General features: G+C 45.7%; 1 protein-coding gene across 1 annotated transcript in view; it reads left to right on the forward strand.

The window, feature by feature from the left end:
• Positions 1-22540, forward strand: part of TEX36 (testis expressed 36) — a 259127-nt gene that overhangs the window by 219646 nt on the left and 16941 nt on the right. The window contains exon 3 of the mRNA XM_044056189.1: positions 20549-20629. Within this exon, the coding sequence (XP_043912124.1) occupies positions 20549-20629 (81 nt within the window). The remainder of the gene's footprint in view (positions 1-20548; positions 20630-22540) is intronic.

Raw genomic sequence — 22540 nt, forward strand, 5'->3', positions numbered from 1 at the left:
TAGAAGTTTTTGGTTAAATTTGGAGGTATTTGGGCAGCATTTTGGCAGAAAATGAGATTACACAGGACTGTTTATTGAACTTAACCACCCATTCAGTGTTAGACAAATCCCTTGTGTCTAATGAATCCTTTATGGACAGCATTATTGCTGCTATCCATGAAGGCTTTTCTCATTGTCAAGGTAACCAAGGAGGAGTTCAGCTACAAAGCAGTATTGCTAGCAGCGTGCTGACTTCAGTACAATAATCCCTCAGTCAGTTAGCTGCGGGAAACAAAGATGGAGGTGTTTCTTCATTCAGTAGATCCAGTGATGGTGTTTTTCATCCTAATGGTGCTGGTGGGACTTCAGCTAGCACAATTTCACATAAAGATGTGGTTTCTCATGTTTTTAGTAGGTTTGAAAACCCCTTCAAATTGGACAGTCATGAAATACAAGTAAGTGCCACTATTGAAAGTAGCTGCTCAGATGAGTTTGACATTTGCAAAAACTACTTATTTTCTTTAGAAAAACTTTCCTTAAAAAATATTTCTTTGCAGTTAGAAGTGACTTATTTAGTTTTGTGTTCCTTCCTGGTCTTTGGTTTGCTACTTTTTCATTTTTACTTTGTTCTTTGGAGTTATTTAGAAGTTTTTGGTTAAATTTGGAGGTGTTTGGGCAGCATTTTGGCAGAAAATGAGATTACACAGGACTGTTTATTGAACTTAACCACCCATTCAGTGTTAGACAAATCCCTTGTGTCTAATGAATCCTTTATGAACAACATTATTTGTTTTGGTTACATAACATTGTTGCTGAAGTTATAACTCTGAGACAGTTAATCTAGCCCCATTTTGAGAGGCAATTTCAGTGTAGCAAGTACGGTGAATCAAAACAAACAAGGTGTTTGAGCTTGCCTTCCCATTGCCCATTTCAGATGGACTGGACATTATTAGGCATATTATTATGGAAAATTGGAAGGTGTTGCTTGGCCATTCAGAATTGGTGAAAGTCCTGGGTAATGAACCTTTTGTTCACTTATAAAAAGGTATGTAACATAAGAAGTATACTTGAAAGTAAGAAATCACACAATGGGGTCAAAGACCCTGTTGGGACTTTTGCTTGTGGTCATTGCAGGCAATTTACATACATAGCCAATTCAGGTTCTGTTGAGTTGAAACATTTCAAGAAAGTTATTTGAGCAAAGGACATGTTTACATGTGATTCTGTGGGCATTGTTTCTCGCAATATCTAATTCTTGTAACAGGTTTTTATGTTGGCAAGACCATCAGGTCACTAAGTAGAAGGATTTATGAACATGTTTTGGCAGTGAGAAACCAAGACAAGAATCATGCACTGGCACAACATGTTTTATTATGTAACAATTTTAAGAAATTTACAATATTCTGTAGTCCTATCTTGCCTTCATTTTTACACATGGGTTCGGAGCCGATCCTCTGCTCCGACTTGGCCTATTACAAAGATCAAAGTATTCTAGTTGGCTTGTGGGTAGGTATCCCATGGTGCACTAGTATAATCCCTGATCTCATTTGCCATGTCGACAAGTTCAGATGTGCTTCTTCTTGGCTGTGGCCAAGTTTAACACTTTTTGCTATTTTTACTGTATTATAGCTTAACCTTCCAATTTATATGGCTCTTGATAGTGTTTAATTGTCTTTAGAGTAGTTTCAGACTTGCTGAAGTGTTTTCTTTCTTCACTTTAGATACTTATTGTTGAGAACTGATTGGCCTTGTTCTCGTTGGTATCATGTGTGCCAGTTTGGAATTTAAATAGCTATTAATTAAATATTTAGTGTTTACTGTTAAGGTGCGCATTTTCGCTCAATTTAACTTTTTTCATGTGCAGTGTTTATTAGTATTAGACATTATCTGGATATTTAGCATTCAGTTGGCAAGGGTCTTTTGATATTTCCAACCCTTTTTGTTCTATGTTGTAGAGCTTGAGTATAGATTTCACTGAAACAGTTGGACAATTTCATGTTCATACTTTGTGTATGTGCAGTCTAGTTAGTAGTTTCTGACCTTTAGTCTTTCTCTTATCTAGGTCCATTTAAGTTAGAGGACCTAGTTCTGTCTTTTTCCTTCCCAGGGCTAGGCTCGTTTAAGTTAGAGGACCTAGTCCTCATTGTGTTGTGTCCTTTTTTGCTGCTTTTCTGTATACCATGTCTTAAGAGGCAAAAGATCATAAACCCTCTGGGTTTAAAAAAATGTGTAAAATGCTCTCAGAAAATATCAATTACGGATGGCCATAGTAATTGTATTTATTGCCTTGGAGCCATTCATCTGCAGGAAACCTGTTTGTTTTGCCATTCCTTCAGCTCCAGAGTTCTACAGAGTGGAAGAACAAACTAATTTTGAAAGGTCTCCTCAAGCCTACTTTCGAGAAAGACTTGGCCAGTTCATCATCTTCCTCTAAATCTCATGCATCCAAAAAAGACAAGGCTAAACCTACCAAGAGGCATTCCCCGGTGCCATCCAGTGCTTCAGAACTGCCTCCTAAACTTTCTAAACCAGACAAGACATCTACCTCCTCGGCTCCACTGATCTTGGAGCTGATCGAGGTTGTTCATAGGTTCATAGGTTTATACTAGGCTATCTGCCCTAAGGCATTTATAAGCCTAGCCCAGAGTTTTTGTGGCTTACGTTATGTTACCTTATGTTAAAAAATACTGTGCCCATTAGTTTGTTGTGCCTCTGTCCAGCAGTGACACAGAGATGATTCCCGGGGTAAACCTACGATCTCCCATCCACACAGAGCCAGCGAGGTGCTCTGCCTCACATGGACCGGGATTTTATTCCACAACATAGGGAGTCTCTGGGTGACAAATCTATCCCTCCAGCATGTCCTATTTATATCCGTGCTAAGGTTTAAGTCACTTGCTCTAGTGGATCTGGTAGATTTGGATTTTTTGAGGTGGAGCATGCCCATTAATTCTGGGTTGGACATGGCCTTGTATGTCAGGCACAGGTCACCTCTGAGCAGACGGTATGCGACTGAATAGAGCTGGAGTTTCTTTAGTCTGGCAGCATATGACAGATTTTGGAGTCCCTTTATCCTTTTGGTGAGGAATTTTTGGGGTCTCTCCAATTGCTGCAGGTGTCGGGTGAGATACATCCCGAATGGGGCATTGTACTCGATCATTGGTCTGATAAGTGAAGAGTACAGGGGAACAATAACCTCACTTGATCTGGATGTGAATCCCTTCATGATCAGGTGGGCAATGTAGAAGGTTTTTCTAACCACTTTAGCAATGTGAGTGTCAAAAAAAAGGCCACTGTCAACCTGGGTCCCCAGGTCCCTGATAACCTCTTCTGTGCTTAGTGGATTGCCACCTATATGGTAGCTTGGGGTTACCTTGTTTTTCCCGAAGGGTATGACTATACATTTTTTGGCATTTAACTTCAGGCCATGGCTCTGGCACCAGCTGTCAGTTTCCGTGAGACCCCGCTGAAGGATATCTGTGTCCGATGTACTTTCCACTATGGCTCCCAGTTTGCAGTCATCAGCAAACTTTGTCAGCCATAGTCCTCCTATGTTAGCATGTACTTCTGAGAAGTAGATGCCGAACAACAGGGGGCCAAGGACTGAGCCCTGTGGGACACCACTTGTGACCGGCTTGGAGTCTGACATGGCGCCAGCTACTCTAACCCTGTGGGTTCTGTCCTTTAGCCAGTTTGCAACCCATCTTGTGACATATGGGTTTACATTTAAGCTGGTAAGTTTCTCTATAATACCCGAGTGGGGTATTGTGTTGAAAGCTTTTGCAAGGTCAAGGTAGGCTGTATGGACTGCCTTTCCCTCATCAATGGCCTTGGTGACTGTTTCGAAGAAGTTGACCAAGTTCAAAAGGCATGATCTGCTCTTGACAAAGCCAAACTGGGTCGGGTCCAATGTCTGCAAGTCCCCTATGTCTTTGTTTATGAGTTCCATTATGATCCTCTCCATAGCTTTGCAGACCAGGCTTGTTAAGCTTATGCGTAATTACCAGGGTCCGTAGAGGCACCGCCTTTGTGGAGTGGGACCACAGTTGCCGTACGCCACTCCTTGGGCACGTATCCTGTGGTAAGGCTAAGATTAAACAGCTGCCTTATGTGCGGGTTTAGTTCCTCATTGAGTTCATGTAGCACACAGCCGGGGACACCATCCGGTCCCATTAATGCTGTGTTTTTAGCTTTAGAGAGAGCAGCTTTCACCTGCGCATTGGAGATGTCTGGGAGGCTGCACTCCGCTGGGATAGTTATCTCTCCTTTTGGGGGGGAGAGGGGGGTGAAGTTTGCACTGAACCTGTCTGCCAGTATGTTGTCAATGGCTGTGGGTTCAGTGATTTTTGTATCATTTTGGACTAATTCTGAGCATATCTGGGAGTTTCCACCCAGGTTTCTAACATAGCTGAAGAAGGCCTTATGATTGTCTTTTGAATCTATGGCAATTTTTCTCTCAAAGTTGGCCTTGGATGATTTTATGAGTGCTCGTATTTTTTTACTAATAGTGATCAAAGGTGTCTTCTCTTTTATGGATTTTGCTCTATCATGTAACAGCTTTCTCCTCTTATTGTAAAGTTTGTTTATGGCTGGGGTCCACCAGACTGGACGTTTGCCCTTGGTGGAAAGAGTCTTGGTTTTATTAGGGATTGCCTGATCCATGCAGTCCTGGAGGTGTTCGTAGAAGGCATTTTTAAGGGCTTCTGCAGCTTGGGTTGTGGTTTCCACTGGCTCGGGGGCCTTGAAGGATACCACACCAGTCTTGAGTAGTGTGAAGTTTGCTTTGGAGAAGTTCTTCACTGTGGTCTTTTTTGTTTGGGGTGGGGGCGGGATGTGGATATCCAGTGAGATTAGTTTATGATCTGATCTCACCAATGAGGGATATACTTCCGGTGTGGAGCATTTTGTCCCCATGTTTGTGATGATGAGATCTAGTATATTTTCTCCTCTTGTGGGAACGGTGACTAGTTGTTCCATGGCATTTGAATTTATGAACTCCAGGAACCTTTGGGCTAGAAAGTTTGGGCTTGAGTAATGTTCCCAGTCTATATTCGGGTAGTTGAAGTCACCCAATATAATGGTGTTTGGAGATACATTTATACCCTCCAGTGTCTTCAGGAAGGCTGTGTGGGGTTCCTGAGTTTGAGAGGGTGGCCTGTAGTATGCTACAAATTGTAGAGCAGTTTTGCCTATGGTTAATTGCACCTGGATGGTTTCTGATGCTTCGTGCGTTGCCACCAACCTGGAGGTGTGGGTATCCTTGATGAATATGGATACACCCCCTCCTTTTGTGGTGTGGTCCGGGTTTTGGGGCCGAAACGCATGATATGAGGTAAAACCTGATAGTGCCGGGGTGCTCTCAGGAGCCTTGAACCAGGTTTCAGTCACAGCACAGACATCGATGTTCTCCATACTGAGAAGGGCCTCGAGTGCGTGCATTTTGAGATTTAGACTTCTGGCATTGAGCAGCATTACCCTTAGTTTCTTCCCATTTTTATTTTCTAGGGTGGCAGGTTTAGAATTTGAGCCTTGCCTAAAAAAGGCACTATGGGGGTGGCAAGAGCCTTAGCCAATATCCGGAATCCCAGGGTGACAGGTGCAAGCCGTCCCTTAAGCAGCATGGCTTGTCAAGCATGTCATCCCAGGCAGACAGACACTGGATCCCCTTTGAATGACACCAGAAATTAAGCCAGTTGTTAAAGCTGATCATCTTGTCTCTATGTTGTGGCATCATTCTTGGTGAAGGAAGGATGCTGCTCAGGGTCAGGGTCATACCTGCCTGGGCTACATAATCAGAGAGCTCCTCTATGTCTCTTTTCATGTAGTCCAGGGAGGTACGTCTCAGGTCGTTCACACCAGCATGGACAATGACTGTGTCATATTTGTACTTGCTGTGGAGTGACCCGAGTGCTTGTGTTATGTGGTGGATTCTAGCGCCCGATAGGCAGCTTACTGTGACCCTCTCGTTGTTCAGCCTGGTGAGTGGGACGTCAGTGTGTCTGACTATGGAGTCACCTATGACAAGTATGTTTGGTGTTGTATTTAGCCTTAAGGGCTGTGACTGCTTTGCACACTGATTTTGTGTTTTATGTGTTGCCTGTGGTGTGTCATGAGGTGGCGGTTGCTTGGGTGTCTAGTATGACTCCAGTTTCGACCCCATGCATTTCGGATCTGACTACTGATAGCAAACATTGGAGCTGGTCCAGAGATCCCTTGCCAGTCTCCCCAACTTTAAGGTCTCCCATTTTAAGAGGTCCAAATCTCCCGCACGTGTCTTCCAGATCTTCCAGGAGCCTATCGGAAGAAGATGTGGAGAGAGTTGTGCTGAGACTCCTGAAGTCATCTGCCTTGCCAGAAATGCTGTTGGCGCTGACCCTGTCAGTCCCGGAGCAACCTGAGTTCATTTGCCCTGTTGTGGTTCCTCCTTCGAGCTGTGCTGGGCTTTTGGAGCTGGCGTGTTCAGTACCACTGGTTGTGGAACCCTCGGTTCCAGCTCTCCCGAGGCTGTCTCGGAACAGGGTTCTGCTCCAACACCTTTGGTGCCATCCATGGTGTCTAGGATCCAAAGTTCCCCAGTCAGCCCCGATAGGGACACTTGGAACTGGACCTCTTCGGTTATGAGTATCCCTGTCGGTACGTCGGCTAGGGTGAGCTCAGATCCTACATCTATCTCAGAGCCAATGGCTCTGGATCCAATTTACTTCCTTTGTCTCCTCAGAGCCAAGGAGGTCTTAGGAGCTGGAGAGGTCTGCCTTCAAGATGATGCGGAGTGTGCTGTCCCGCTCATCAGCTCCACCCAGAGGTACTGACACTCTTCCCCCTTGGGCACCATCCTCCATCTCAGCACCTACTCCCTCTCTGGACAGCAGAGACCCATAGCCTCAGGAGCCCCTGGTTGGTGGCCCCCCACTCTTCAGAGAACTCCCCGGAATATCCTTCTGAGGAGCCCCCTCGGAAGAAGACATGCAAGAGGAAACATGTAGACTCCCAGGATGAGTCCCTTACCTCTGACACCAACCTCGAGGAGTCAGAAGGGTCCCTCAAGTCATCCTCTGATGTCTCCTTTGTAGACATCTTGGAGATCCATAAGCAGAGGTGTGGCGGGCCCACTGTTACCCCTTCTGATGAGGAGTTGGTGTACCTGAATGCTTTTGGGTCTCAAACTTCAGCCTATTGGGTGTCTCCACCTTTTGACTTAACTTTTAGACCTTGTTAGTTGGAAGGTGTGGGAGACTCCAGATGCCATGGAGCCAGTTCCCAGGAGACCCAATTAATTTTTGTTTGCCCCCAAGGAGAAGGAATTTGTATCCAGGGGTGTTCCTATAGATGCCACAGTGGTGGCGGCGGCCACTAAGAAGGAACTAGTGGAGACTTCATCTGTCCATCCGCCAAACAAGGAGTCTCTAATGATGGACAGATATGGGAAGCATATCTTTTTGTCAGTGGTATTCACTCTCAGATCGCTGAACTACCTAACACATTTTACAAGGCTTCAGAGAGATCTCCTTAAGGAATTGGGAGAGACTCTACAAGGTACATCTGCCGAAGGAGTCCCTGATAAGGTGTCTGCACAGTTGCCCACTTTGATTTCCATTGTTAACTCCTCCATGAGGCTGATTTCTTATTTAGCCAATGGAATGAGCAGGGCAGCGGGTTCAGGAGTTTCCCTTAGGAGGCACTCCTGGATTTGCTTGTGTAATTTTGCGGAGCCGTTCAAGTCTACCTTTACCAGTGCCCCCTTTGATGGTTCTTCCTTGTTTGTACCCAAGGTAAAAGACACTCACCAGGTGCGAGCAAGAAGGGAAAATGCTGTCTGTCATGGGAGTAAGTTTTACTGTCTCCTCTAGACCATACCCCAAGGGTCAGAGATGTGGTAAGATGTGGCTCAAGAAGTCCCAGAGGTTTTTCCTGGATGCACAGGGTGACTCCTCCTTCAGAGGCAGAGGACGAGGAGCAAATGGTAGATTTCACCCTAGATGCAGGGGCAGACCACAAACCCAGGGAGGCTGTGATTCATTTTGAGGCTGTCCCTGCCAGCGCTCCTGATGTGGGGCCCAGCTGTGCTTCTCTGGAGCCAGTCAGGGGTTGCATTTCTTTGTATCCAGAAGCCTGGCTAAGCATCACCCGAGACAAACGGGTACAAAGAATTATCACCAGAGGTTATTCCATACCCTTTTCTCTTCCACCTCATGTTCCCAAGAGAATCCAGGATGTTCCACCCAATCACAGGGATCAAGCAACTGTAGAAGTGAACAAGTTGCTCGCAAAGAGTCACCCAAACCGTCCCCACAGACGAGGTAGGATTTGGAACTTACTCCAGTTTCTTTTTAGTGCCAAAATCTACAGGGGACTGGAGGCCCATCTTGGACCTAAGCAAATTAAATGAATCCATAAAGGACAAGTTCTGGATGGTGACACTGCAGTCTATACTCCCTCTATTAGGGAAAGACACTTGGATGTGCTCAATACACCTCCAAGATGCGTACTATCATATAAAAATGGACAGAGCATCGAGGAGCCACCTACACTTCCATCTGGGAGCCAGTCACTAATTTTTTCATGCTCTGCCCTTTGGTCTCACCACAGCCCCCAGGGTGTTCACCAAATGTATGACAGTAGTGACAGCTAACCTGAGACATCTAGGATTCCAAGTGTTTCTGTACCTGGGCAACTGGCTCCTGACTGCCTCCACCAGGCATCTACTCCTTCATACCAGAAATTCCACTATCCAACTTTGTGTCCAGTTGGGGGATTAATATAAATTGGGAAAAGTCTGCCTTATTGCCCTCTCAATTTGTAACTTTTATAGGTGCAGAAATAGACACAGTCACCATGTTAGCTCGTCTTCCTACAGAAAGAGCACAGAACCTCATACAACAAGTTCTCTGTCGACTTCCCCTCCAGAAAGTCAAGGCAAAGAAAGTGCTGAAACTCTTAGAGACCATGGCCTCCACCATATTGCTAGTCCCTCTTGCCAGATTGCATATGCAAATTCTTCAATGGCTCCTATCGTCCCAGTGGTCCTTTCAACAACTGCCTCTATTCCACCACATAATTTTAACAGAGTCTTGCAAAAAGGACCTCTGTTGGTAGATCCAACCCAACCAACTAACGACAGGCACTCCATTTCTTCCTCGCCAACCCGTTGCTACTGTGACAACGGATGTCTCCCAGATAGGGTGGGGGGGCATTATCTAGGCTGGACTGTCCAAGGCACATGGCAAGATCACAAGGCTCACCTGCATATCAGTGTCCTAGAGATGAGGGCGGTGCTTCTGGCATTGCAAGCACTCCATGACCTTCTTCCTCTGGGGACGATAGCAATACAATCAGACAAGATGTCAATGGTATGGTATCTCAACAACAAGGCAGAACTAGATCTTACCCCCTATGTTGAGAGACTATTCGTGTTTGGAAATGGGTGATATCTTCCCAGTGCTTTCTAGTGGAAATGCACATCCCAGGGACAACCAGCTTGATAGCCGACAAACTCAGCCGGGCAATCTTGATGCCTCACCAGTTGTCTCTGAAGCAGGAAATAGCAGAACAGATCTTCAGCAAAAGGGGACAGCCTTGCTGCAATCTTTTCACCATTCTGATCAGCTCCAAATGCAGCAGCTACTTTCCCCTTATCCCCCCCCCCCCCAGGGGAGTCACCGAGAGACGCACTTGTTCACGATTGGCCCCTGGGTCTCCTTTATGCTTTTCCCTCCTTTCCTCTCATATCCAAGGGGATTCAGAAAGTGAAACTTTTGGGAAGCAAATTGATTCTCATCACTCCTTACTGGCCTAGGCAGGTTTGGTTCCCCTTTCTCAGGCCTTATCTACTAGACAATCCATGGACTCTGGACCCAGTGCCAGATCTCTTGACGCACATGTCAGTCTCTCTTCACCCCAGCTTCCACACCCTCAACTTGACAGCATAGCTGCTCCAGTTCCATCCCTAGTCAGGCTTCATGATTTTTCACCTGCTGTGAACCACATTCTCACATCTTCTCATAAACCCTCCACTAGAAAGATGTACACTAGCAAATGGAGAAGGTTTTCTATCTGGGCTGAAGAAAGGAACGTTGACCCTTACACGGCATCCATTCCAGTGGTTTTAGAATTTTTAGAATTTTTGTCTGAACGTTTTCACCAGGGTTCTGCTGCTTCCACAATTAGGGATGTTATGTGATCCTATCTCGCCTACATTCTGACTGATGGGTTCGGAGCCGATCCCTCGGCTCCGACTCGGCACGCTTATGCCAAAGAGCGAAGTCTCTTATTGGCTGAGCATACTATATCCCAGGATGCACCACTACCAGTCCCCCAGATCTCGTTTGCCGCTAACTAGCAAAGACGTGGTCTCGAGCTGGCTGAGCTAAGTAGTGTCTTTTCACTAACTTTTTCTGTCAGAAATTTGCTAATTCTTCACAAAAAGCTGTTATAACAGCTACTCTGTGCTGTTGTGTGTGTTTTGAGAATTTTTTTTGTGGAAATTTTGTGTCTGATTGGTGTTTGTTCTGGTTACAGGCTCCCTTGATCCGTAGGGCCTTTTCTGTCAGTTAATCCCTTTTGAACCTTTAGGGGTTCTTTGATTCCTTATATATTTATTCACTGTTGTATGTCTTCAGTTGGCCTTTATTTTAATTGCGGGCTATCATTGTGAACGGCAAGTTAATCTTTGTAGGGTCAGTCTATTCCAACAGAGTTTTGTCTGTGAGAGAGTTACTCAGTTTTACTTATAATGTCTCAGGCTCCTAGGCCTTCGGGCTTCAAGAAGTGCACTAAATGTAGTTTTAAAATGTCTATCACGGATGACCACTCTCTCTGTGTATATTGTTTGGGCGCCAAACATTTGCAGGAGTCCTGCAGCGTGTGTCACGCTTTTTCCTCGAGGGTCCTTCAAGAGAGGAAAAATAAGCTTATATTGAAAGGCCTTATAAAACCCTCTTTTGAAGAAGCTTTAGCATCCTCTCCTTCTCCTGCTAAAAGAAAGGCGTCGGCTCCGACCAGTCCGTCGGACCCGACCGCCAAAAGACATAGGCAGGCTTCTCCTTCGGCTCCAAGGACTTGGAGCTGAGGCGAACGGTCTGCCTCGATGCCTCCAGTCTCGACTCCTCTGGCTTCAGAGCCGATGGCTGGGGCATCTGGAAGCGGGTCACCTTCATCGGCTCCACTGGTCTCGAGCCGATGAAGGTTGTCCGCTCAGAATCTTCCTCCTCGGCGCCTAAGAACACCTCGGAACCGATGGATACTGGTTTGTGTATTCCTTCGCCGATAGTTATCGAGTCGCCTCGGAGCCGGTCCGCTAGCCCCTTGGGGCCGTTGGAGAGGCCAACTCGAACCCGTTCAGTCTCCTCTAGGTCATCGAGGATGTCAGATTCGGACATAGACAGGGTGCTCCAAAGACTGTTCCAGTCCCCAGTCTTTCAAAAATTTGTTTGCTCCGACCCAATTGGCTTCGGAGCCGATAGCCCATTCCATTGCCGTTCCTCCTCCGACCGCTTCGGCTCCGTCGGAGCAGCTGCTGTTGGAGCCGGTGGAGATCCTAGGGTCGGCTCCGACCCTTACTCCAACCCCGGCCTTCGGGTCCGAGTTTGGCATGCGGACTTCTTCGGCCGGACCCGGGGGTGACGTTTCGGGACCTATGCTGTCGGTTCCGAGCCTCCCTCTCGGTGCTTCGGCTGCGGGACTTCCGTCTGCTATCATGGCTCCGGGGACCGGACACTCCCAGGATTCTGGGGGTCCGGCTTTCAGAGCTATGAGGAGTGCCTTGGCCAAGTCTTCTTCGGCCATCTCTACGGCTTTACCGGCACCTTCCCTGGGCGTGGAGACTGGGTCTTTGGCAGTTCCCCTGTCCCTAGGCAGCGGAGCCTTGGGGCCTGAGGTTACCCCCACTGGGGGTTCCCCTCCTCCTGAGGGTTCTTCGGAGTTGTCTTCGGAGGAGCCCCCAAGGAAGAGATCGTGCAAGAGGAAGCACGTGGACTCCCCCGAGTCTCTTACATCGGATACTGATCTTGATGATGCGGAGGGGTCCCCAAAGTCGTCCTCGGATGATGTCTCATTCGCAGACATTTTAGAGATCCTTAAGCAACGAGGCGGCTGGATATCCAAACCCCCCTCTGCTGATGAGTCAGTGCTTCTCAAGGCCTTTGGGGCTCAGCCCTCCGCCTCCTGGGTGTCTCCGCCCTTCGACGAGCTCCTGGATTTGGTTTGTCGGGCGTGGGAACATCCAGATACTGTGGAACCAGTGCCTTCTCGCCCTAACAAATTTTTGTCTGCCCCACCCGAGAAGGAGTTCTTGACAAAAGGCGTGGCTGTAGATGCCATGGTGGTGGCATCTGCTACACAACAGGACGTGGCAGAGGCTTCAACGTCCGTCCATCCTCTTAATAAGGAGTCTAGGAGCATGGACCGCACGAAGCGCACCCTGACTTCAGCGGCCTTTACACTACGGTCCCTGAATTATTTGGCACATTTTACCAGGCTACAGAGGGATCTGGTCAAGGAGCTGTCAGATTCCTCTCAGGTAACCTACCTGAGCAGCTAGCCCAGTCGGTTAGCTCTCAGTTGGCTATCCTTACCTCGATTTCTAACTCGTCCATGAGGCTCATTTCATATGCGGCGAAGGCGGGCAGAGCGGCAGGCACAGGCGTGGCTCTCGGAGACAAGCCTGGCTCCGTTGTGTCATTTCGGAGGCCTTCAAGTCTTCCTTCACGACGCTCCCTTTGATGGGTCCTCTTTGTTTGGACCTAAGGTAAAGACACTCTTACCGCTGTGAGCAAGAGGGAAAAACTTTATCTGCCGTAGGTGCACGTTATTCCACTCCCTTCGGCCTTATCCCAAGGCTAAAGGAGGAGGGAAGATGTGGTTCCGCAAATCACGGAAGTTTTTCCTCAACAGCAGGAAGATTCCCTTCCAGAGGCAGAGGACGGGAAATTTTTCTGGGAGACGCCGTCCCAGAGGCGGCAGAGGGCCCCGCAATTCTGGAGACCGCGAGTCCTTTCGTGGCTCTTCAGCCTCCCACACTTCATGAGGGATTGCCCGGCTGTGCTGCTCGAGCCAGTCGGGTGCCGTTGCCAAGCACCTAAAAGCCTGGGAGTCTATCACTCAGGACAGATGGGTGCTTCGGATTATTGCCGGAGGTTACACCATTCCCTTCACACACTCACCCCCACCGTCCAAAAAATCCCGGACCCACCACCCAGTCAAAGGGAAATCGCAGCCGCAGAAGCTTCAAAGCTGCTAGAAAAAGGAGTCATCCAACCGGTCCCCACAGACCAGATCGGATCCGGAAATTACTCAAGGTTCTTTTTAGTGCCAAAAAAGACAGGGGACCTGAGACCAATATTGGATCTCAGCAAACTAAACCAGTCCGTCATGAAGTCCAAATTCCGAATGGACACTTTACAATCCATTCTCCCATTGTTGGAGAAGGATGTTTGGATGTGCTCCATAGATCTCAAGGACGCCTATTATCACATACCGATACATCAGGCGTCCAGGAGGTATCTGCGCTTCAGCCTGGGAGACAGTCATTTCCAATTTTGTGCACTGCCCTTTGGTCTCACCACAGCCCCCAGGGTGTTCAGCAAGTGTTTGGCAGTAGTGACTGCTCACCTGAGGAGTCTCGGATTCCAAGTTTTTCCCTATCTGGACGACTGGCTCCTGACTGCCACCACCAGGCATCTACTAATAGACAACCTCAAACCCACCATCTCCCTGGGTGCTTCCCTGGGAATTACATTCAATTGGTCAAAGTCTGTCTTGCTGCCCTCTCAGTGCATAAGATTCATAGGAGCAGAGATAGACTCAAAATTGATGCGCGTCTTCCTTCCTACCGAAAGGATTCAAACTTTACAAGGTCAAGTCCAAGCCCTGCTTCCAAGATCCAAAGCCCCAGCCAGGATGGTCCTGCAACTTTTAGGTTCGATGTCTGCCATGGTTCTCCTAGTTCCACTGGCAAGATTGCACATGAGGATTCTTCAGTGGCTGTTATCGACACAATGGTCTTTTCAGAATTTCCCCCCTCAATCATCTCATACTGATTACAGAAATGTGCAAACGGGACCTCCGCTGGTGGCTTCAGTCATCCAATCTGAATCAGGGAAGACCTTTTGTTATCCCCCCTCCGGTGGCCACCCTGACAACGGATGCCTCCCAGACAGGGTGGGGGGGGGCATTGTCTGGGCAGGTTAGTTCAGGGTTCTTGGCTTCCAGACGAAACCTTTCTCCATATCAATGTATTGGAAGTGAGGGCTGTACTTCTGTCCCTACAGGCCCTCCACAAGTTTCTCCCTCAAGGCATTATCGCCATCCACACAGACAACATGTCAGTGGTCTGGTATCTAAACAAACAAGGAGGGACCAGATCTTACCCCCTTTGCAGAGAGGCCATGAGGGTGTGGGAATGGGCTGTAGCTACCAACCGTTTCTTGGTAGCGACCCACATTCCAGGGAAATCCAATATTTTGGCAGACAGATTAAGCAGGACGATTCTCTCTCCTCACGAGTGGTCCCTGAACGAAACAGTAGCAGCTCAGGTTTTCAGAAGATGGGGGACTCCGTGCTGCGACCTGTTTGCAACACCACAAAACACAAAGTGCAAAAGGTTCTTTTCCTTGACTCCACGTCAGGGGGAGGCAGCTACGGATGCTCTAGCCCAAACTTGGCCAACAGGACTACTTTATGCCTTTCCTCCAGTTCCACTCCTCCCCAAAGTCATCCAGAAAGCTTCCCAATTGGGGTCCACAATGATACTAATTGCTCCGCACTGGCCTCGTCAGGTATGGTTCCCCTACCTAAAGAAACATGCTCTGGATGGTCCTTGGTTTTTGGATCTAACTCCGGACCTGCTGATTCATCAGTCGGGACGACAACACCAGTCCCTTCACACTTTGAAATTAACAGCTTGGCTCCTCCACTTCCGACTTTAGTCAGAAATCACAACTTAGACCCAGAAGTTATTCACATTTTATCTTCGGCCCACAAACCCACCACTAAGAAATTGTACCTCAGTAAGTGGAAGAGGTTTGCTATCTGGGCTCAACTCAGGGCTTAGACCCTATCACTGCCCGATACCAGAGGTCTTGAAATTTTAACATCCTTGTTTACTCAAGGATCTTCAGTCTCTACTATTAAAGTCCAACTAGCAGCTATCTCCAAATTTCACGAATCCATGGACCCACCGTTGATGAGCAGCAGATTATGCAAAACTTTCATTAAAGGTGCTGTGCTGTTAAGACCCCAGTTTTTCATCCTGCCCGTGGGATCTTGATTTGGTACTCGTGCCTTAACATCTTCCCCTTTCGAACCGGCTGCTACATGTGAGTTAAAATATCTGTCTTGGAAAACTGCCTTCTTAGTTGCAATTACCTCTGCAAGAAGAGTTTCAGAGCTTCAAGCCCTATCTATCAAACCACCGTACTTGATTTTTCACAAGGATAGAGTATCACTTAGGCCTAATCCATCCTTTGTTCCAAAGGTTTGTTCTAATCTCTGTCTCCAACAATCTGTAGAGCTACCAGTTTTCTTTCCAAAATTCTCAAATGAAGCAGAATACACCTTCCATAAATTGAATGTTCACAGGCAATTGCGCTTCTATCTAGACAGGACTCAACAAATTCGAAAAACAGACCAGTTGTTTGTGTCCTTTTCAGATAATAAATTGGGTCAATCCATCACGAAAGCTACTATCTCCAAATGGATTAGAGATTGCATAACTCAGGCTTATTCCTCTTCAAATAAGCAACTTACAACATCTATCAAAGCTCACTCTACCAGAGCTATGGCTACTTCTATTGCTTTTCATTCCAAGCTCGCTATCTCTGAGATTTGTGCTGCGGCTACTTGGTCCAACCCGCACACTTTCATTTCCCACTATAAATTGGATGTGGCATCTAAAGGGCGAGCATCATTTGGTTCCACAGTACTCAGGAGTGTTTTCCAGTGAGCCACCCAGGATTCAGGTGCTAGGGACGCTGTCCCATCAGTCAGAATGTAGGCGAGATAGGATCACATAACATCTTTTAGTTATGTACTCACCATAACTTCAGATGTTTGGGATCCATCTCGCCTACATTCCTAATACCCACCCTCCTTCCACCTGCCTTGGAGATCAGAAGAGATTGAACGGTTTTGAGTTCTACTGTTTTTATCTTGTTTCATCTGACGATGTTATATAAGCAGCGTGTGTGTCTGTGTATGTATGCGGACAAACTAGATCTGGGGGACTGGTAGTGGTGCATCCTGGGATATAGTAAGCTCAGCCAATAAGAGACTTCGCTCTTTGGCATAAGCATGCCGAGTCGGAGCCGAGGGATCGGCTCCGAACCCATCAGTCAGAATGTAGGCGAGATGGATCCCAAACATCTGAAGTTATGGTGAGTACATAACTAAAAGTTCAGTTGGCAGCAATATCAAATTTTCATTTGGGTCAACATGAATCTAATCTGACGTCACACAGATTGTGTAAAACCTTCCTTAAAGGTGCTACTTTGCTGAGACCTCCCTTTCAGGAACTGGTATCTTCCTGGGATCTAAACTTTGTCCTGTCCAAATTAACATCTCCACCCTTTGAACCTGCTCATTTGTGTTTGTTTAAGTTTCTGTCTTGAAATACCTTGTTTCTGGTGGCCATCACATCTGCTAGATGAGTATCAGAGTTACAAGCACCGTCTATCAAGCCCCTTTATTTGATTTTCCACAGAGATAGAGTATTTCTTTACACAAACCCATCTTTTGTCCCCAAAGTGTGCTGTCATAATAACTTGAACCAAACTAGAGAGCTGCCGGTATTTTCCTTATCATTCCAACGTAGCAGAATACAGATTTCATCGGTTGGATGTTCACAGACAATTATGGTTCTATCTACACAGGACTAAGGAATTCAGGAAGTCAGACCAATTGTTTGTATCCTTCTCCGACTCCAAATTAGGTCTCCCAGTTTCCAAAGTGACCCTTTCGAATTGGATTTAGAGTTGTATCTCCATTTATTCTTCCAATGGAAAGCCTTTACTGTTGAAGACTGACTCATTCTACACGATCCCAGTCTACTCTGCAGCCTTCCAAGCCAGGGTTCTAATTGATATTTGTGCAGCAGCAATCTGGGCTACCCCTCACACCTTTATTACTCACTACTAATTGGATTTGACCTCTAGGGGTAGAGCCTCCTTTGGTTCCATGGTACTCAGGAGTATTTTTCCATGAGCCACCCAAGAATAAGGTGCTAGGGACGCTGTCCCATGTGTAAGAATGAAGGTGAGATAGGACTACAGAACATAAAGACGTTATGTACTCACCATAACATTCCATGTTTGTAGTCCATCTTGCCCTTCATTCTTATGAACCCACCCTCCTACCCCCCGTCCTGGAAGGATCTGGAGACAGGACAAATATTCCATAACAGGTGGACACCTTTCATTATTGTTCTTTCTTGATAGCTTTCATTCTGTCTTTCTACAGTTTAGCAGCAAACAAAATCTGGGGATTACACTGGTGCACTATGTGATACCTACCTAGCCACGAGCCAAGTAGAAGACTTTGAGCTTTGTAATAGACTGAGTCGGAGCTGAGGATTGACTGTGAACTCATGTGTAAGAATGAAGGGCGAAATGGACTACAAACATGGAATGTTATGGTGAGTACATAACTTCTTTTTCTTTGTTTTAGATAAAGTAGTTTGTGGTCTTTTGGTGGGTAATTTTAAAGCCTTATTTGAATGTAGGAAAACTAAATGGCAGCTTTAAGAGTAGACTACCCTCCAAGACTAAATGAAACTATTAACATCAAGTGTTTTCTTCATTTACAAAGGCTTTGATGTAGTGAGCCAAGCTGTTCACAACATGGGCTTTATTTGATGAAACACTGTGTAGTAGTTTGTTATTGACTATTATATACATACATTTTCATGTTTTTACATATGCAATGTTGTGGTGGTGGTGCTGCGGTAGCGTTATCGCCTCACAGTTAGACGTTGCCATTTGATTCTCAGTTAGAGCATCTTCTGTGTGGTGACATGCGTGAATGGGCGTTCCTTCGTTGAAGGCTGTGCATTAGGCCCGGCAAGCCAGCACGTAAAAATCTACTGCCAATCATTAGCGGACCGGAGTTCCGCTGTGGCGACCCCTAACCGGGAAAAGCCGAAAGACACAAACAAACAATACATATGCAATGTTAAAGTTTGTAGTGTATTTTTTAAATTTTCATGACATCACAGTGGCTATTTTAAATAATTTATTTGAAGCATTTTGTCATTGGATGATTTTTTTTCACATAAGTATTTAAAGGGTGGTTTCACGTTTTTGTATTTATTCTGATGAAGTTCGTGGTGTTTTTATTAAACGAACAAAAGCTTATAAGTTTTGTAGTCTGGTTCCTTCTATAGACTCTGTAAGACTTTCTTGAAGAGGGTTATCCACTTAAAACTTCCCTTTAGAGAAGCAGTACAACCTTGGGATTTGGCACTGGTTCTGCAAGCTCTAACAGCTCCCCCCTTTGAACCTGTCTTCATGTGATGTAAAATATCTCTCTTGGAATACTTTTTGTTTCTGATTGCAATCACATCGGCCAGATGCTTGTCAGAACTTCAAGCCTTATGCATCAAACCTCCCTATCTTATCTTCCATAAGGATGGGGGGGTCTACTTCACGTTGTCTTAAGCTGACAATATCGAGTCTGATATTATCGGCACAACAATATCGAAAGTGCAGAACATTGTGCAAGTAAACAAATCTCCGTAAGGGGAGATTTCCGTTTACCTCAATGTAGTGTGGTCTCTGAGTTGGTATATTTAAGTAGGGGTGTGTGGGGGGTACCGGGGGGCTTGGCCCCCTGCCTATGCCATTTAGTTTTTTTAAATTAGTTTTTTTGTTACGTTATTTGATGTTTTACTTAATTGATCAATAAAGTTTGAACTTTATTGATTTGATTTAAGTACATTTTTGATAACGTGATATTAACGCGGATAGGGTATCACTGAGAACTAATTCCTTCCTTTTTACCAAAAGTGGTGTCAGAGCAGTCTATCAACCAATCTATTGATCTCCCTGTGTTCTTCCCTAACCACTTTAACAAGGGAGAGTATTGCCTGCACTCCTTGGATGTTCATAGGCAAATACGATTTTATCTGGACAGAACAAAATCTACCCGTAAATCAGACCAACTGTTTCTGGCCTTTTCTGGATCTAGATGAGGTCATCTTGTTTCAAAAGTTACACTGGCTGCATGGTTGAGAAATGTATTACCTTTATCTACAACAAGAACAATGTCACTTTGCCTCACAGAGTGAAAGTACATTCTACAAGGTCTATGGCAACTTCAGCAGCTATCCAAACCTCATACCTTTATTCTTCATTACAAATTGGACTTTGCCTCCAGAAGTAGAGCTTTTTTTGGCTCCATAGTGCTTAGGAATGTCCTTCCATGAGTGCCACCCAGGGATACAGGTAGCCGGGGACTCTGTCCCATCAGTAAGGAATGAACGAAGATTAACAACATCAGATAAAGAAGGAATGTCTTGCCATAACATTCCATCTGTGTTGATCTTCGTTCATTCATTATTGCCCACCCTCCGTCCCCCTCTGGAGGTTCCTGGTTGATCTTATATACTCCTTTATTGTAGGTCTGTTATGACCAGAGGTACCTCTACTTTTATCTATCAACTTGCAAACTCGATCTGAGGTAACAGGGAGCAGAGCATTCTGGGTAGGACCTTGGTTCAAGAGTTTTTGGCTGATGTGAGCTTGATATTTGGCTGGCTCGGTTCTGAGGACGGAACTGATAACCCATCAGTAATGAATGAACAAAGGTCAACAACACAGATGGGGGCATTAGGGTAAGACATAACTTCTTTTTCTGTCTGTGTGACTGGATGCAAAGGGCATTCTTAAAGAAGAACTGCCTTAAAATATATATATTTTAATTAAAAGAAAATTAATCTCCCAGCCAACCATTTCCAGAGGGGTGCAAGTGCACCCCCTTGCGCCCTTGAATATGTATTAAAAGCATGAGACATGATGAACCACGTTGCAAAGGATGATTGTAGGGAACACTTTATAGGTTTCATCCACTGATGAAATAAGTGTGAAGTTACAAGGCCTTAGCTTATTTATTCATAGGTAAGTACTAGGCTAGCTGCCCTTGTGGACCATTTTAGGCCTTGCCAATTTCCCCTTAGTGAGAATTAAACTCTTGTACCTTTTGTTGGGTAAACACCTTAACCATTACGCCAACCCTCAACCCCAGTCCCCTGCTTTTTTTCACAAGTTTGTCAGGATGCCAAGAAAGATATGTAATCTAACATTGTTATATAGATGCAAACCCCACTGTGTAAGAATCTAGAGGCCTTTCACTTTAGTATCATTATTCTTACACATTAGCTTTATAATGGTAAATGGGCAGTGGTAATTTACCACAGTGCTAATTAACAATTATAACAATCCTGTTTATCAAAAATGTTGGAGACTGTTTGAATATTACTGGTCATTTTTCATGGTGATGTTTTTGTAATGAAGTGAACTAGAAGCATGTGTTAGAGGGGTGAATGTTACTAAATATCCTGACACTTCATATCTTATGCTTCTAGAAGTTAGCAAAAAGAGAATTTCCATTTTCTGCCATTGACAACAAGCATGCACTAAGGAACAAGGGCGAGTACTTCATTCATGTAAGTATTTGATACAGAATTGTGTAATTTGATAGTTTAATAAACTGCTGCTGAAGAAATATTTGAAGGTTACACACGGAATTATGCACGATGTCGGCATAAACTGTCATTAAAATAACAGTTGAATAAAAAACTTTTTTTATATTTCTGAAACACTGCATAGAAAGTCAATTAGAAATACATTAAAGTGGGGAATTTACATTTCTAGCAACTTGTTTTCTGTTTTGCTTATCCAGTTCTAGAAGCTGAAAGCATTACTTCAGTCATTTGTAGGTTTCTATGCCTTACAGGCCTGTAATACACAAACTTCACATTTGCATTACTGTGTACTTCCGAGTAGATCAGAGTAGTAGCTACACCTTAATGTCAGGGATATGACAGAAGTAGGTGGGCTTTATTTGATGAAACACTGTGCAGTAGTTTGTTATTGACTATTATATACATTATGACTGTAATACAAACATCTGGAATTCTCCTCTGCAGTTATATCCTTCTCCTCACATTGGTGAACAGTTGCTGTGGATATTGAAAAAAAAATGAGGCATGATGTCTTTTTAATACCTGTCTGCATCATCCTCACATTCAACTTATGAATAGGTACACTTATTTAATGCTGAGAGGGCAAAACCTACATCTAAAGACCACTGAGGCCATGCCTCATGACAGTTGTAAACATGTCCTTACTCCCAGTATTTTCCTATCTGAAGTAGTTTACTTCATTTGCTCTTCAACCTGTGGGTCCTTGGATCCACATCGGATCCGACACGGACACATTTTCCAGCTACAGCTCCGAGCTCCATGCTCCTCCCCTTACCCACAATGCCCCTGTCTTCCTTCTCCCTTCAGATCTTGTTTGCTGCTTGAGAGGAAGCAGCATGGTCCGAGCTCCATTGAGATAGTGGTGTTCCTTGAACAGTAATTTTTTTTACATTTTTTGGCTTTTTCTATCTCTCTTATACTTCTAACCTATCTATACCTTCTTGGGGTTGTTTGTAGCGATTTTCTTGTAGGCTTTACTATCTTTCCTCCCCTCTTTTGTTTCCTCATAGTGCGTGCGTGTGTGTGTGTGTGTGTGTGTGTGTGTGTGTGTGTGTGTGTGTGTGTGTGTGTGTGTGTGTGTGTGTGTGTGTGTGTTCCTTTTGAACTGGCTGAGGCATGGTGGATGCCCCCAAGCCAGCTTTCAAAAGGTGCACAGAGTGTGGCCATAAGCATTCCCCGGCAAATGGCTATACTCTGTGCATGGTTTGTTTGTGGGTTGTTCACCTCCAGTCCCCCTGTCCTATTTGCACTGGGTTTAACCCCAGAGCACTTAAGGACAGGTGGGACAAACTGATTGTTAAAGGTCTGTTGCTCTCCTCTGCTGGGACTGAGGGCCCAATTTCCCCTGCTAAGAAAGCAGTGGGTGTTGCTTCATCTTCCCCTTCCTTGGCCTCTGGGACTCACCCTCCCTCCAAGAGGCCCGGGGAAGGGGATAAAGCCAAGTAGGACTGGCCTTGCAAGCTGTCCCCTGACCACTCTTCAGAGGCTAGCCCCCCGCCGAAGGTTAAGCCTGTTTCCAGGCCTGTGACACCTTGGCTCAGGTCCCCTAGGTTCTCCCCTGAGCCCGAAGTTCTAGTTAGCCAGTCTCCCCCTAGGCCCTCTCCCCACTGGCTTTCTCGGCCCACTTTGGCAGCATCCTCCCCCTCTACCCAGAGTCCATCTGAAGCAGAGATGGACAAGATGATGCGGAGGTTTATCCGCACTCAAATCCAGATGGGGGTCTTGCCAGGGCCTTCTCCCACTGGAGCGGGAGCCTTCCAGCCAGTATTTAGACCTATTATTCCTTCTCCAATCCGACCTGTAAGTTTGGAGTTGTTGGATCCAAGGACGGTCTGAGTCGAGGGGTTGGTGCCGATGGTACGCTGTACCTCG

This window comes from Protopterus annectens, chromosome 14.part0 (assembly GCF_019279795.1).
Source record: "Protopterus annectens isolate FY-2018-M chromosome 14.part0, PAN1.0, whole genome shotgun sequence".
Classification (NCBI taxonomy): Eukaryota; Metazoa; Chordata; order Ceratodontiformes; family Protopteridae; genus Protopterus; species Protopterus annectens.